The 15,022-nt window shown below is 40.7% G+C and overlaps 1 protein-coding gene across 1 annotated transcript in view; it reads right to left on the bottom strand.

Moving 5' to 3' along the window:
• The window catches only part of slc4a4a (solute carrier family 4 member 4a), a gene marked incomplete at its 3' end in the record, with an annotated part of 88,075 nt that extends 74,649 nt beyond the window's left edge, over nt 1-13,426 (bottom strand). The window contains exons 1-3 of the mRNA XM_079250776.1: nt 13,301-13,426; nt 12,745-12,803; nt 9,319-9,392 (exon numbers count right to left, since the gene is read on the bottom strand). Coding sequence (XP_079106902.1) covers nt 9,319-9,392; nt 12,745-12,803; nt 13,301-13,348 — 181 coding nt within the window. The 5' untranslated portion in view covers nt 13,349-13,426. The remainder of the gene's footprint in view (nt 1-9,318; nt 9,393-12,744; nt 12,804-13,300) is intronic.
• Nucleotides 13,427-15,022: the final 1,596 nt, after the last annotated feature.

Genomic DNA, 15,022 nt, shown 5'->3' with positions numbered 1-15,022 from the left:
GTGAGTTAAGAAGCCCAGCTCCGCACTCAGTTAGGGAAGCAGTTAGTCAGCAAGCCCCCATTAGCCAGTGCGGAGCTACCAGCCAGGGCAGCAATCCCGAGCCGTCCCTCAGCAGTTCCCGCGCAGCCGGGAGCCGAGGCAGGCTGGACGACGGTCAGGCGGAAGCGTAGCCCCAAACCAAAACCCACTGGCCACCACCGACCTGTTCACGTTTCTAACAGATTTTCCCCGCTCGGTGACACACCCGCTGAGGCAGAAACCCTGATTATAGGTAGTTCCATAGTCAGAAACGTGGCTCTAGAGACACCGGGGACCATAGTCAAATGCATTCCTGGGGCCAGAGCGGGCGACGTCGAATCGTATTTGAAACTGCTGGCTAAGGCTAAACGTAAATACCGTAAGATTGTAATTCACGTCGGCGGTAACGACACCCGGTTACGCCAATCGGAGGTCACTAAAATTAATGTTGCTTCGGTGTGTAACTTTGCCAAGAGCATGTCGGACTCCGTAGTTTTCTCTGGTCCCTTGCCAAATTTAATCAGCGATGACATGTTTAGCCGCATGTCATCCTTCAACCGCTGGTTGTCTAGGTGGTGTCCCGATAACAACGTGGATTTTATAGATAATTGGAGCGCTTTTTGGGGAAAGCCTGGTCTTATTAGGAGAGATGGCATCCATCCCACGTTGGATGGAGCCGCTCTCTTATCTAGCAATATGGACTCTTTTATTAGTCAGCTAAATTGACAACTCAGGGTTGGGACCAGGAGGCAGAATTGTAGTCCTACACACTTTTCTGCAGCTTCCCGCCTGCCGCCGCCCACCCAAAACCCCATTCCGACCTTATACAACTTCCCAGCAGTAAGAATTAAACAACACAAAAACACTTCTGGGGTTAATCGTGAAAACCTCATAAAAATAAAAACAATGGATCTAATAAAATCTGAAAATAAGACAATAAAGTGTGGCCTACTGAATATTAGATCCCTCCCAAATAAGTCTTTATTAGTCAATGACTTGATAGGTGATCACCACATTGATTTATTCTGTCTTATGGAAACCTGCTTACAGCAAGAGGATTATGTTAGTATTAATGAAGCTACGCCAGCTAACTATTTAAACTTTCACATTCCTAGAACTACAGGCAGAGGAGGAGGTGTTGCAGCTATTTTTAAGTCAGAATTTTTAATTAATCCTAAGCACAAAACTAACTATAAATCCTTTGAATTCCTGACATTAAATTTATCTCATCCAAAATGGAATTCAGAGAAACCGCTCCTTTTAGCATTAGTGTATCGCCCACCTGGACCTTACTCCGAGTTTCTGACCGAATTCTCTGATCTCTTGTCTGAGTTAGTGCTGACTACTGATAAGGTCATTGTACTAGGTGATTTTAATATTCATGTTGACGATGAAAATGATAGTTTAAACATTTCCTTTAGCTCTATTCTAAACTCAATTGGGTTTTCACAAAATGTCAATGGAGCCACTCACTCTCATGGTCACACTCTTGATCTTGTTCTAACATATGGTATTGAGACTGATAAGCTCAAAGTATTTCCTCAAAACCCTGTCTTGTCCGATCACTTCTTGTTAACCTTTGAATTCACTTTATTTGATTACTCACTGACCAAAAATAAATTCTACTATAGTAGATGTTTATCAGACAATAATATTACAAAATTTAAACAATCAATTGAATCAATTTTTTCACATCTACCATGTGTTAGCATGACTGAGAGTCCCCCTTTAAGCCTTACTCCTGCTCAGATTGATCAACATGCTGATACTATAACAGCTTCAATGCGTACAACCTTGGATAATGTTGCTCCCCTAAAGAAGAAGAAGAAATTAGGTAAGATTATGAAGGCTCCCTGGTTTAATTCCCAGCTTCGAGCTCTAAAACAGGCATCAAGGCGTTTGGAAATCAGATGGCGTTCATCAGGACTAGAGGAGTCTCACTTAACCTGGAAAGAAAGTTTAATTGTATATAAAAAAAGCCTTACGTACGGCAAGAACAGCTTATTATTCATCATTGATAGAGGAAAACAAAAACAACCCTCAGTTTCTTTTCAGCACTGTAGCCAGGCTTACTAGGAGCCGGAGCGCTGTGGAGCCATGTATTCCTTTCTCACTTAGCTGTGATGATTTCATGTATTTTTTCAGGAATAAAATTGACACTATTAGAGATCAAATTCACAATACTCTTCCTTCTACCTATAAAGTTGAGCCTGTTGTGGTCTCCGAAGCATCCTTAGAACCAGGATCTGACTTGTGTCTAAATAGTTTCTGTCCTGTCCAACCCTCTGAATTAACTAAAATAATAGCTTCATCTAAACCATCCACCTGTATCTTAGACCCTCTCCCAACGAGCCTCTTTAAGGACATTTTCCCTTTAATTAATACATCACTACTAAATCTTATCAATATGTCTTTAGTGACAGGATATGTACCACAATCATTTAAAACTGCTGTAATCAAGCCTTTACTTAAAAAGCAATCTCTGGATCCAGAGGTGATAGCAAATTATAGACCTATATCTAACCTCCCGTTTATGTCCAAAATTCTGGAGAAAATAGTTTCAGCTCAGCTACATGCCCACCTGAGCAGAAATAATTTATGCGAGGAGTTTCAGTCAGGATTTAGAGCTCATCATAGTACTGAGACGGCATTGGTGAAAGTTACTAATGACCTTCTTATGGCCTCAGACAAAGGACTTGTGTCCGTACTTATCTTGCTTGATCTTAGTGCTGCATTTGATACAGTCGATCATAACATTCTGTTACAAAGACTAGAACAGGTGATCGGAATTACAGGTACAGCGTTAAGCTGGTTTAAATCATATTTATCTGATAGACTTCAGTTTGTTCATGTAAATGACAAGTCCTCCTCCCAAACTACAGTAAGTCATGGAGTTCCTCAAGGTTCTGTACTTGGACCAATACTCTTCACGCTATATATGCTCCCTTTAGGCAAAATTATTAGACAGCATGGAATAAACTTTCATTGTTATGCAGATGATACTCAACTATACTTATCCTTTAAACCAGATGAAACAAATCAGCCCAATAGGCTACAAAATTGTCTCATAGACATAAAGACTTGGATGTCTAGAAATTTTCTCCTCTTAAACTCAGATAAGACTGAAGTAATTCTTGTTGGATCTGAAAAACTCAGAGCTAAATTTTCCAGTTTTGGAATGAACCTGGATGGCATTACTTTAGCTTCCAGTGTTACAGTGAGAAACCTTGGAGTAATATTTGACCCTGACCTGTCCTTTGGTCCACATATTAAGCAGGTTACTAAAACAGCCTTCTTTCATTTACGTAATATAGCCAAAATTAGGGACATTCTGTCTCGGAGTGATGCAGAAAAACTGGTTCACGCTTTTGTTACTTCGAGACTAGATTACTGTAACTCTCTATTACTGGGCTGTCCTAAATATGCCCTGAAAAGCCTTCAGCTGATCCAGAATTCTGCAGCCAGAGTCCTGACCAGAACCAGCATGAGAGATCATATTTCTCCAGTTTTAGCCTCTCTTCATTGGCTGCCTGTTGAATCTAGAATAGAATTTAAAATCCTTCTCCTTACATATAAAGCCCTCCACAACCAGGCACCACTATATATCAAAGACCTCATTGTTCCTTATATACCAAGTAGAGTACTTCGTTTGCAGACTGCAGGCTTACTTGTGGTTCCTAGAGTCTCAAAGAGCCGAGCAGGAGGCAGAGCCTTTGGTTATCAGGCCCCTCTCTTATGGAATAAGCTCCCAGTTAGTGTTAGGGAAGCAGACACCCTCCCCACCTTTAAGACTAGGCTGAAGACTTATCTTTTTGATAAGTCCTATAGCTAGGGATGGTTAGCATCCCTTAGTTATGCTGCTATAGGTTTAGACTGCTGAGGGACATTTCCTGATACACTGAGCTTCTTTCTTTTTCTCTTTATCTCTTTCTTTTATCCCCCCCCCCCCCCCCATAACAGTGTTGCATCATTAACATGCATGTCTCCTGTCTCAGCAGGTCTCCCTGGCCGGGAGTAGCAGTTCCTGTTGTCTGTTGTCTTTCTGTCCTCTTCCCCCCACACAGCAGAGGCAGACGGCTGCCTGTCCTGAGCCGGGTTCTGCCGGAGGTTTCCTTCCTGTTAAAAGGGAGTTTTTTCCTTCCCACTGTCGCCAGTGTGCTTGCTCAGGATGGGAGATTGAGTTGGACTCAACTCAATCTGTTGGTTTCCTTATATAGGCTGTTATGAATTGGCCTTCATTATGTTTTCCCCTCTGTCTGTAAAGCGTCTTGAGATGGCATTGCCGTGATTTGACGCTGTATAAATAAAGTTGAATTGAAAATAAAGTTGAATTGGATGGATAGATGGATTATGGATGGATGGATGGATGAATGGATTGATGATGGATGAATGGATAATAGACGGATGGATGATAGACTGATGATGGATGGATGGATGGATGGATGAATGGATGGATGGATGATGGATGGATGAATGGTTGATAGATTGATGATGGATGGATGGTTGATAGATTGATGATGGATGGATGGTGAATGGATTGATGATGGATGGATGGTGAATGGATTGATGATGGATGGATGGTGAATGGATTGATGATGGATGGATGGATGATAGATTGATGATGGATGGATGAATGGATGGATGGATGGATGGATGGATGGATTGATGGATGGATGGATGGATGATAGATTGATGATGGATGGATGGATGGATGGATGATAGATTGATGATGATGGATGAATGGATGGATGGATGAATGGATGGATGGATTGATGAATGGATGGATGGATGATAGATTGATGCTGGATGGATGGTGAATGGATTGATGATGGATGGATGGATGGATGGATTGATGATGAATGGATGGATAAAAGATGGATGGATGAATGGATGGATGGATGAATGGATTGATGCTGGATGGATGGTGAATGGATTGATGATGGATGGATGGATGGATGGATTGATGATGGATGGATGGATAATAGATGGATGGATGAATGGATGGATGGATGAATGGATTGATGATGGATGGATGGATAATAGATGGATGGATGAATGGATTGATGATGGATGGATGGATAATAGATGGATGGATGAATGGATGGATGGATGAATGGATTGATGCTGGATGGATGGTGAATGGATTGATGATGGATGGATGGATGGATGGATGGACTGATGATGGATGGATGGATAATAGATGGATGGATGAATGGATGGATGGATGAATGGATTGATGATGGATGGATGGATAATAGATGGATGGATGAATGGATTGATAATGGATGGATGGATAATAGATGGATGGATGAATGGATTGATGATGGATGGATGGATAATAGATGGATGGATGAATGGATGGATGGATGAATGGATTGATGATGGATGGATGGATGGATGGATGGATTGATGATGGATGGATGGATAATAGATGGATGGATGAATGGATTGATGATGGATGGATGGATAATAGATGGATGGATGAATGGATGGATGGATGAATGGATTGATGATGGATGGATGGATAATAGATGGATGGATGAATGGATGGATGGATGAATGGATTGATGATGGATGGATGGATGGATAATAGATGGATGAATGGATTGATGATGGATGGATGGATAATAGATGGATGGATGAATGGATGGATGGATGAATGGATTGATGATGGATGGATGAGACAGAAATCTTTTTACAAATAAAAGAGAAAAAATATCATCTCCATTCTTTGTTGTTTAGTTTCTTACGATGATTTCGTTTGGAAGAGGTTGATGAAAACACGTTCTGGAAGGACTGAAACTGAGTTATCCTTCTCCGTGTGAGACAAGACGAGCCGTCTCATCTCTTTCTCTGCTCCCATTACCGACTCCTGATTCGTTCTGAAAGCTCTGAAAGCAATTAGCAATTTCCAGTTTAGCTTCTCTTCACTGGACAGAGAAGGATTCTCCTCACATATAAAGCTTTTCACAGCTCCACTGCATCGTAAATATTCCATATTTTCCCAGTAGAACCACTTTACTTGTGATTTCTAAAAGGAGAATCAGAGGCAGAACCTTCTTATCAAACCCCTTTCTGTGGGATGAGTTCCCAGTTTGGGATCAGGAAGCAGACGCCGTCTTTACCTTTAAGTTTGGGCTTTAAACTTTTCTTTCTAGAAAGTTTACAGTTACGGATGATTTTCAATCATCTCTTTAGATGGTGTTTTTTAATTTGGAATTAATAATTCGGAAATGAATCATTCGGAATTAACGTATTCTCCTACGAGTTTACATGAAAATAATCATTCCAAATGAAGGTTTACATGAAACACGTCCTGACTTAATTCCTCTTCAGAGCGGCGGGTTGGGAAGGGTTCTGATTGGACAGAAGGAACACATGACGTACGACATATACTGGAAATAAACAAAGTTGGCTCCCTGCTTCTCGTCTTTCCAGTCCTAACTTGTAAAAACTACATAATAAGAACCAGTTTCGCCGCTATTTTTATTATAAATGTGAAGTAGCAGCTCAACACCAGCATACTACTTCACTTTCTGCAGCAACTGAGAAGGAGAGGAAAGATAGACCACCGAACACGGGAGGTAAAACAAGGCACGTCATCGGGACAGGACGAGGTAACGAGCATGCTCAGAACGACCGGAGTTAACTCAGAGCGGAATGAAGGTTTACATGACAGAGGAATTAAATAGTTCGGAATTAAAATGCAAATAAACCAGCCACTTACATCGGAGTTAAGTTTAATTCTGAATAGAAATTAGCTTTAGGAATTAAATGTTTACATGGTCGTTTTTCACCAGTTTAAAGCAGAATTAACTTTTATTCTGAATTAGACAGGAATTAAAACTCCCATGTAAACGCACTGATCGTCACATGACTTGCGTTTCTCTTTTCCTTCTGTCCTAACCTCTCCAAACCCCCAACCAGTCCAAGCAGATGGTCGTCCTCCCTGGTTCTGGTTCTGCAGCGGGTTCTTCCTTCCTGGTAAAAAGGGAGTTTTGCCTCTGCCTCGTCGCTCTGTGCAGCTCTCATTCAAACAGAAATATTAAAACTGGACTTAAACTGGACTAAAACTGGCCACAATCCTGCAGGTTTTCCTGTCCCTGCTTCAAACACCTGACTCAAATGAATCCGTCATTGTGCAGAACTTTATTGGCTGCTGGATCCATTTAACGGAAACCAGGTGTTGGAACAGGGACGCATCAAAAACCTGCAGGACAGCGGCCCTCAAGGACCGATTTTGGACACTGGACAACAATAAGCTGGACTGCAAGTGCCTGGAAAAGAGTTTGTCCTGAACCGGTGCAATACAAATAAAGCTGACTTGATCTGACAGAAGACGACTTCAACAATGTTAATAACTCCAAAACGAGAGAAGGCCTCATGCAGGCATGGCTGAGATGAGTTCATGGCAAGCTGACGTTTACGTCTCACAAGACGGACATCCATGTGCAAACTCCAGTTGCCATAGCAACGCAGCTTAAAGGGAGGAAGGAAAAACACAGCACTTTTCTCATAAAAAAACAGTGTTTTACAGTAGAAATTATAGAAATAAAACATTTCAAAAGAGAAAGACCGTATCGGCTCAACGAGTGAGGACGAGGATGTTAAAACAAATTCTAACATGGACCGGCAACCCGTGGAGATGCTAAAACTGCAGCGAGTTAAACGTTATCTGCACCTGCAGGCACAGAAATACTTCCTTTTGTTTTCACTGTAACACTTGACGTAACTGCTTTATATAAACAGATTCACACTGTACAGGAATAAAAGAGAAATCGCATAAAAAATTAGCTCCTTCTGAACAATTTGGTGTAAATATTAAATATATAAACTAAAATAGCGCAGTTTACAAATGTTTAGACTTTTATAAGCTCACAGTCTGTTTTTAGCTTCAGGAATAAACACCTTAAATCCTGCATTTATTTAATTACATAAAAACATATCTAATAAAGTCATATATAAAGAAAAAAACGCATAAAAAACTGAATACAATTAAAGTGAACATTATTTGGTTTGATAATAATAATTATTAAGTAATTTAAAGACAGTAGATTGATATAATAATTATATTATAATACTAAATAGACAATAATTCATGCAACGATATGCATCAAGGCGCATCTGAAACCTGATTTCTTCTTCGTTTGTGACCCGCAAAACAAAATGTTTATCACACAGCAACGGCGGTAAACTAAACACGTCGTTCTTGGACGGTAAAAAGCGTCTCGATGGCAGCCGGCGTTTCACCAGCTGGACCGTCACCAAACAGCCTACTGCTGCCGTCCTGTCCCGTGTCATCACTGCAGAAACCTCGTTACCATGGAAACGACCACTTTTATCACCAGAAAAGTACAAACAAATAAGTTAATGAAACACTGAATCGTTCTGCAACTGAGAAGGGACACGTGGGAAGGAGAAGAAGAAGAGCGATGAAGATCTTCATCAGAAAGCAGAATTTTAACTGAACAGATCTTTAAAAGTTTTTCTGGAGATGATGAAGCTCCTGCTGCAACGTGCAGAGAGAACTCTGTAACGACACGTCAGTTTTACTTTCAGCAGGTTATTAACTAGAACACTGCAGGTTTTTTCCTCTTTACCGTTGTTGTCCTGCAGGTCTCTCTGCAGATTAGTGAGGTAAACACAGGATCACATGCGCTCTGTTCCACATCTTTATCGTGCCAGCTCGCTAAATAGGTGAGCAGTGGGTCGTCAGTAAAGGAAGTGAACCAATCCGGAAGTCTTTAAAAAGCTTTTAAATGACTTTCCTTAGAAATCATGTCTTTAAAAATGTATGGAAAATAAAACTAAATGTCAGAAAAGACAATCAGAAAAGTTTAACCGTTCAGGAAAAAGCTTTTAAAAATCTCAAAATGAAGATCCAGATTTTTATTTTTCATTAAATAATACATCTTTAGAGGCAAAAAATGTCAACCTCACAAATAAATACCTCCTGCCACCTGTGTCTGTATCATCTTGCCATCTTCATCACAAAACAAACATTTCTAAATATCGAAATAATAGTATTATAGAATAAGAATAATTTTTAAAAAAAACAAATAAAATACTGACTTGAATCAAATTAAATAAAATTATATTAAATTAAAAAATAAAACAACATAAAATAAGAAAAATTAAAACAAAATTAAGATAAAATAAAACAAATTAAAACAAATAAAAATACAAAATACAAAATAAAATAAGTTAAAATAAAACAAAATAAAATGCAAAATAAAATGAAATAAAATCATACAAAACAAAATAAAATAAATAATAAAATAAAAAGTCAGATCACCTTACCTGCTACCTCTTCTTCATCACAAATGTGTTTGAGTAAGGACGCCCCCCGGTCCACCACCGCCTCATCCTCCATCCTGTAGTAGTAGAAGAGGAAGAAAGACTGTTCACACTTCTCCTCCAACGACAGCGTGGAGCCATAGCGCTTTGGCTCGTTCACCTGCAGTAAGTTGGGACTGGGGCTCAGTCTGGTGCTGCTGGTGGCACTCATGTCCACCCATTAAAGACTCATTGACTGACCTAACCTAAACGATCAGTGCAGAGCCCAGAGATGGAGCCTTAAGGTCTAACGTTCGGTGAGTAAACAACCCCCAACTGGGAGAATGTGTGTCGTCCTTGAGGAGGTCTAAGTACGCAGGCGATAGGTATGTGTAACGGCTTTAATCTGGCAGTGGGGGTGAGGGAGAGGACAGGAAGTCTGCTAATTGAGCGTGATGGACAGTGATCAGTGCTTGTCATGCCACCAAAAGAAAAAAAAACAAACAAAAAAAGCCTGACTGATAACTGAACTCTGAGAGTTTTGGATCTGATCTCTAACTTCTCTTCATCAGACAATGAATGAGAATAAAAGGCACCAGAAAAAGTTTGAGTTAAGTCTGAGTCTAATCAGTCTCACACACACACACACACACACACATTACAAAGCCTCTCCATCTGGCTGGTAATGCCTGCCAGCCCCCTTCTCCACCCCCCGCCACCTAAGAAACAAGTGGGGCATCACATGTCTGTCTACTCATCCGCCCTTACAGGATTACGCCGGCTTTACTGAAGTGACAACACACTCAGAGAAGCTCGTAACAGGCCGACGTGCCGGAGCCTCTGCCGCTCTCCAAGAGCCTCTCCGCTCACGCCGTTTCCCTACAAACACACTCCACCGTCAGGCTGATGGTGTTACAGCACGTTGGCTGATGGGGGGGGGGGGGCACAGAAACATGAATGGAAATCTACATAGCTTCCCTCCTGAGGAGACATTCAGGGAAAAACACCTTTTAAACACCTGAATGTGTCTTTGTAATGTCAGTGTGTTTCAGATCGAGTCTTAGACGTAAAGCAGCCCTTCTGATCCTTCAGAAAACGGATCGTTTTTACACAAATAAGAAATTCATTCTGAATATTTCCTCCGTTCTGGAGGAGAGATTGATTCGTTATGAAATATGTAAATACTTTGGCGGGAATGTGATCTATTCTGGGTCAGACATGATGAGACAGCACAGGCCAAGTGGCTCAGGGGTCAGAGGTCAGTGACAGAACTGTCCTCAACCAGCTGCGGCGAGGCTCCGTCCTCGCCCACTTCGTCACTCTGCAGGGAAATGTTATAAAAGCAGAACCACGACGACCTGCTGAAGCTGAATAAACTCTAATTTTCTCTTTTTGAGACAGTTTGAGTCATTCAGCCTTCCCTCTTTGTTCTCCCTGAACTACATGTCAGACGCTGTTTTTCATGTTTTCACACAAATAAAAGATCACAATGCTGAAGAAAAACAAAGTTAAAGAGAAAATGCTGATTTCTCAGAGGCTGTTTCACCGAGTTTCCACTCCTGCAAACTGCAGCGGATCCCTGAACTTCCCCAAATCTCCGCTTCCCACTTCCTCCATTGCCACCTATTGGAACCAGTGTGGACATAACAGGCCGAGCCGAGCAGAGCAGACAACCCAACCCGACACAACGCAGGATGAAAACATTTCCTGCATTTCCTGATTGTTTCATGAGAAAAATCTTTACTCCTTCATTTCCTTTGAGCTGCAGAAGGTCACATTTCATCCAGTCGGGGTTTATCTCTCCCTAAACACTGCAGTTTGTTTTGTTTTAGCCAGAACGAATCAGAATAAAACCTGAAATTAAATCTCTACATTTCAGAGCCTGAATGCAAAAACCATATGAAGTAATATCCCTTTTTTGTTCTTATTGTTGTTGTTTTTTTGCAGGTTTTACCTGTTTGGATTAAGTTTTAATCCGGAAAAAGTTCTGTAAAGAAATCTGATTTAATCTGCAGTAAATGATTATGCATTAATAATCCGTATGGAGTTCTAACTAAGCAGCAATTTTAGGAAGAAGATGAAGAATAAAACTTATGTAGGTGCTGATATTTCATTCAGGATTGTTGCTTGCAGCTACTAAATTACTAAAATCAGCCAAATAAGGCGATAAAAGAGGAAGAAAACCACCTGAAGTTGTCAGATTTCTTATATAAAACATCTGAGATCATAACCCATCTGGTAATGTCTCATCCCTCATGGAACGAAGACCCACATATCCACAACCCTGCAGGACGTCACAGCCCTGTTGTGATCATCCCTCCATCTGGTTGCATTTCCTGTTTGATTCACGGTGCGAATCCTCCTGCAGAGAGATTTACAACTCCAAATACCAGAAGCAGACTTACAAATGCAATGTTGAGTCGTTTCAAGCAACATTTCTGCTTTTTAAAGCACAGAGGAAACATTTCTGGATGCATTTTCATCAGAATACTCTCAGTAAATTGCACATTGCTGAATAACTAACAAGCTTAAAACATCCAATCAGAACTTCCACTCTGTTGTTTTGCACTCATTATTGTACATTTGCAGCTTATTGTCAGATAACATAGCAGTGTGTTGTGGTAGGAGCTACAGTTCCCTGCATATAGCCGACATTCCTCGTCTGCCTGAAGAGAAGAGCCCATTAAACCACCACATTGTGCTACATGAATAAAACACGCAGAATTCTGTTGTCTGATTAGGTTTGTAAAGACGAGTTCCTCCATGTATTGCAGGTAAAATGTCAAAGGGATCCCGGCTCTCTGCAGCTCTAAGGTTTCCTGACACAATAGATTGTGTGAACTGATATTCACGCTGGGATTTATGGTAAAGTCTCTGTTGTTGGGAGGTCAAACCATCAAACAGGGAAAACAGAAGCTGTAGCACTCATTCTGATTGCGTTTTTTTAGTCTCATTCAATTAACCAACATGTTTCTGCTTCCCTTTTCATGCGTTTTGGGCATCTGTAGCGCTCTTCTTTTATTTTCCCACAACCAGAAATGCTGTAACGATGAGGTGAGACCTGAAGCTACTGACTGCAGTAAGACGGTTTATCAGCAGGTGCCTTTTAAAGCAGCTTGAGTAAATGAAGTGTAACCCAAGGCAGCGCTGCTAAATGGCAGCTGTGACTGTTCCACATTGTGTTTAGGGTCACTCCGGTTTACGGACAATTATATCTGAGATATTCTTTGCTTTTGCTCTGAAGCTGAAATTCTTACCAAGCAATTCCAAGTCATGAGTCAACATTTAAACATTTACATAAAGTCAAGCAGCGACCTTTAAAAAGACCCCGGCTATGTCTGATTTCAGATCAGATCAGACTGAAAACCTCTGATTTGGTTTTCAGAAGAAGTCCTTCTGTTTGTTCAGTTTATCTCTGCAGGAAGAGAAAAAGCAGATGAGCTCACTTACTTCTTGTTGCCACTCATCTTCTCAAGTTGCAAGTCAGTAGCTGATGATGATGCTTTCACCTGAGCACATGGAGAGGAAGAGGCATGCTTTGAATCCACTTTCACCAAATCAAAATGTTGATCAATCCATGACGTGTTTCAAAATTTACACAACTGTCAATCAAATGTGATCAGCTGCAGGCTCGCGCTCAACGAACTGCTTTGGCTTCATGTATGATGATGCAGAAGTTTGTTTTTATATATTAAAATAAAATAAAAAAAACTAGAAATAACCTGCATTAACAAAAAAAAAACAAAAAAAAAACAAAACAGTCAAACTGCGCAAAAAACGCGCAACTCAGGTGAAGAGGCGCGTGCGCCATGTCAGAGGAAATACTGAAAATCTTTCATAAAATAAAAGAAAATGCACCTGTGCCAGTAAATAACCAGAAATATCCCAGTAATTTACGATCAAGTCGCCTTATCACACACACACACACACGTGCGCGCGCAAGGGCCCGTGCAACTTTGCCTGCAGTGTCTCCAACTCCAAGGTGCAGCCGGAGTAAATGCCTCACCGCTGTGTCTCTGCTCTTTGGATCTTCTTGTCTCCCCTGCGGCTGCATGAAAGTAAAAGACTACTTCCACTGCTGGGGGAAGTTTGTACGCCGCTCTGCGCGTTATGCGCGCGCTTGCCATGTTCATCCGGACCGTCCTTCTGTCAACGTCACTCCTCCGATGGGAGGTCAAACTGCTCCCCCTCCTCCTCCTCCTCCTGATCCAGCATCTCACCTGTATTTTTCCAACTAAACTAAGTAACCATGTTCCAGGAGGATGTTCCCAGCACGCGCAGCGGAGTCTGACGTGAGAAGACAGAGTTTAAAATCAAGTAAATGTGTAAAAGATCGGTTGTTTGTTTCTGAGGAAAAGACGAGTTAATAACATGGTTTATGTCAGTATAATGAATATCCTGAAGATAAAACTACTAAATATCTGAAGTTTTTCTGGGAAATTAGTGTCAGCATGTCTGTTGTTGGATGACTGCGCGCGTAGTTTGGATATTTAGCGCCATCTGCCGGAAGGAACATGTTACGCATGGACTTCATCAATCTGGACTTTATTGGCTTTTATGTCACGCATGGAAGTAGCTTCAACAAATCATTCACATCCTTTTAATAAATGCTCACATGCTACTAATTTTTAGCCCTGTGTTGTCAAATTACTGTTTCTTTGCTACTAACAGATAATAAACCGTTTTAAGGAACCATCAATGGACTTATTGAAAAGTAGGAAATGGAAAAGTCAATTAACAAATCCAGTTTATCCTTTTATTTGTTTCAAGTTGACGTTTTGTGATCAGTATAAATGTTAATAATTAAAATTCCCCTTTCTTTCTTCCACGAGTTTTGGGTTTACAATAAATAAATAAATGTCTGGTTCGCTCGCGACCTCGCGTTGTCAGGTGGTGAGGTCATGGCAGGTCCTCGTGCAATCAACAATATTACCACGAGGTCAGCAACAACTCGATGCCGGAGAGTTTTGAAGAGCACTTCACGGACCATGTTAACAACTATCAGCATCTTAATGATTATGGTGCGTTCTGGGTCCCTCGGAATTCCGAGCGACAGTGGGTGACGTCATTGCCAGGTCGTTTTAGCTTCACCAAGTCTGAAAAATTTGTGAGGATCTACAAATGTCGTATAAAAGAAGAAAGCCAACCTGCCATTGTAAAAAATGTGCACTGGGTGAATACTGGGCAACTTAGGTGATTATGATTAATAAACCAAACATATTGACGCAATTTTTTACGAACCATCCGCCACAGCAACATTGTTATCGATAAAAAATAAATAAATATGTTTACGCTGGAAACTTAACGAACATAACATATATCATAAAGAATTTAATAAAGACCCCGATACAGACCGGTACATCGTTTATTTATACTATATAACCACCAGCATGGCCTTTTAACCATTTAAGAGTCTAAATACGGTGTAACTGCCCCCTAGTGGTGACCTCCAGTATCGAGCGCTACGTGCACACAGTAATCCCAGATATAAAAGGGAAAGAAGTGTTCATTACTGTTTCTTTGATTGATTTGAAAAGTAAAATATTAGATTTTGACATGTATTATTGATAGGTTAGGTTTATTTCTATTACCTTCAATATTTTATTTCTATTACCTTCCGATGTAAGACTGAAAGATACAGAAGATCATTCCTGCCAGCAGCCATATGCCAAGACCTCGTCAAATTAATTATATACTACAATATTGCATTTCTCTTTGGGGATTAATA

Source organism: Telmatherina bonti (assembly GCF_933228915.1).
Source record: "Telmatherina bonti genome assembly, chromosome: 13".
Classification (NCBI taxonomy): domain Eukaryota; kingdom Metazoa; phylum Chordata; class Actinopteri; order Atheriniformes; family Telmatherinidae; genus Telmatherina; species Telmatherina bonti.
The sequence above is the reverse complement of the archived record's forward strand: the minus strand, read 5'-3'. Positions and strand labels throughout refer to the sequence as shown.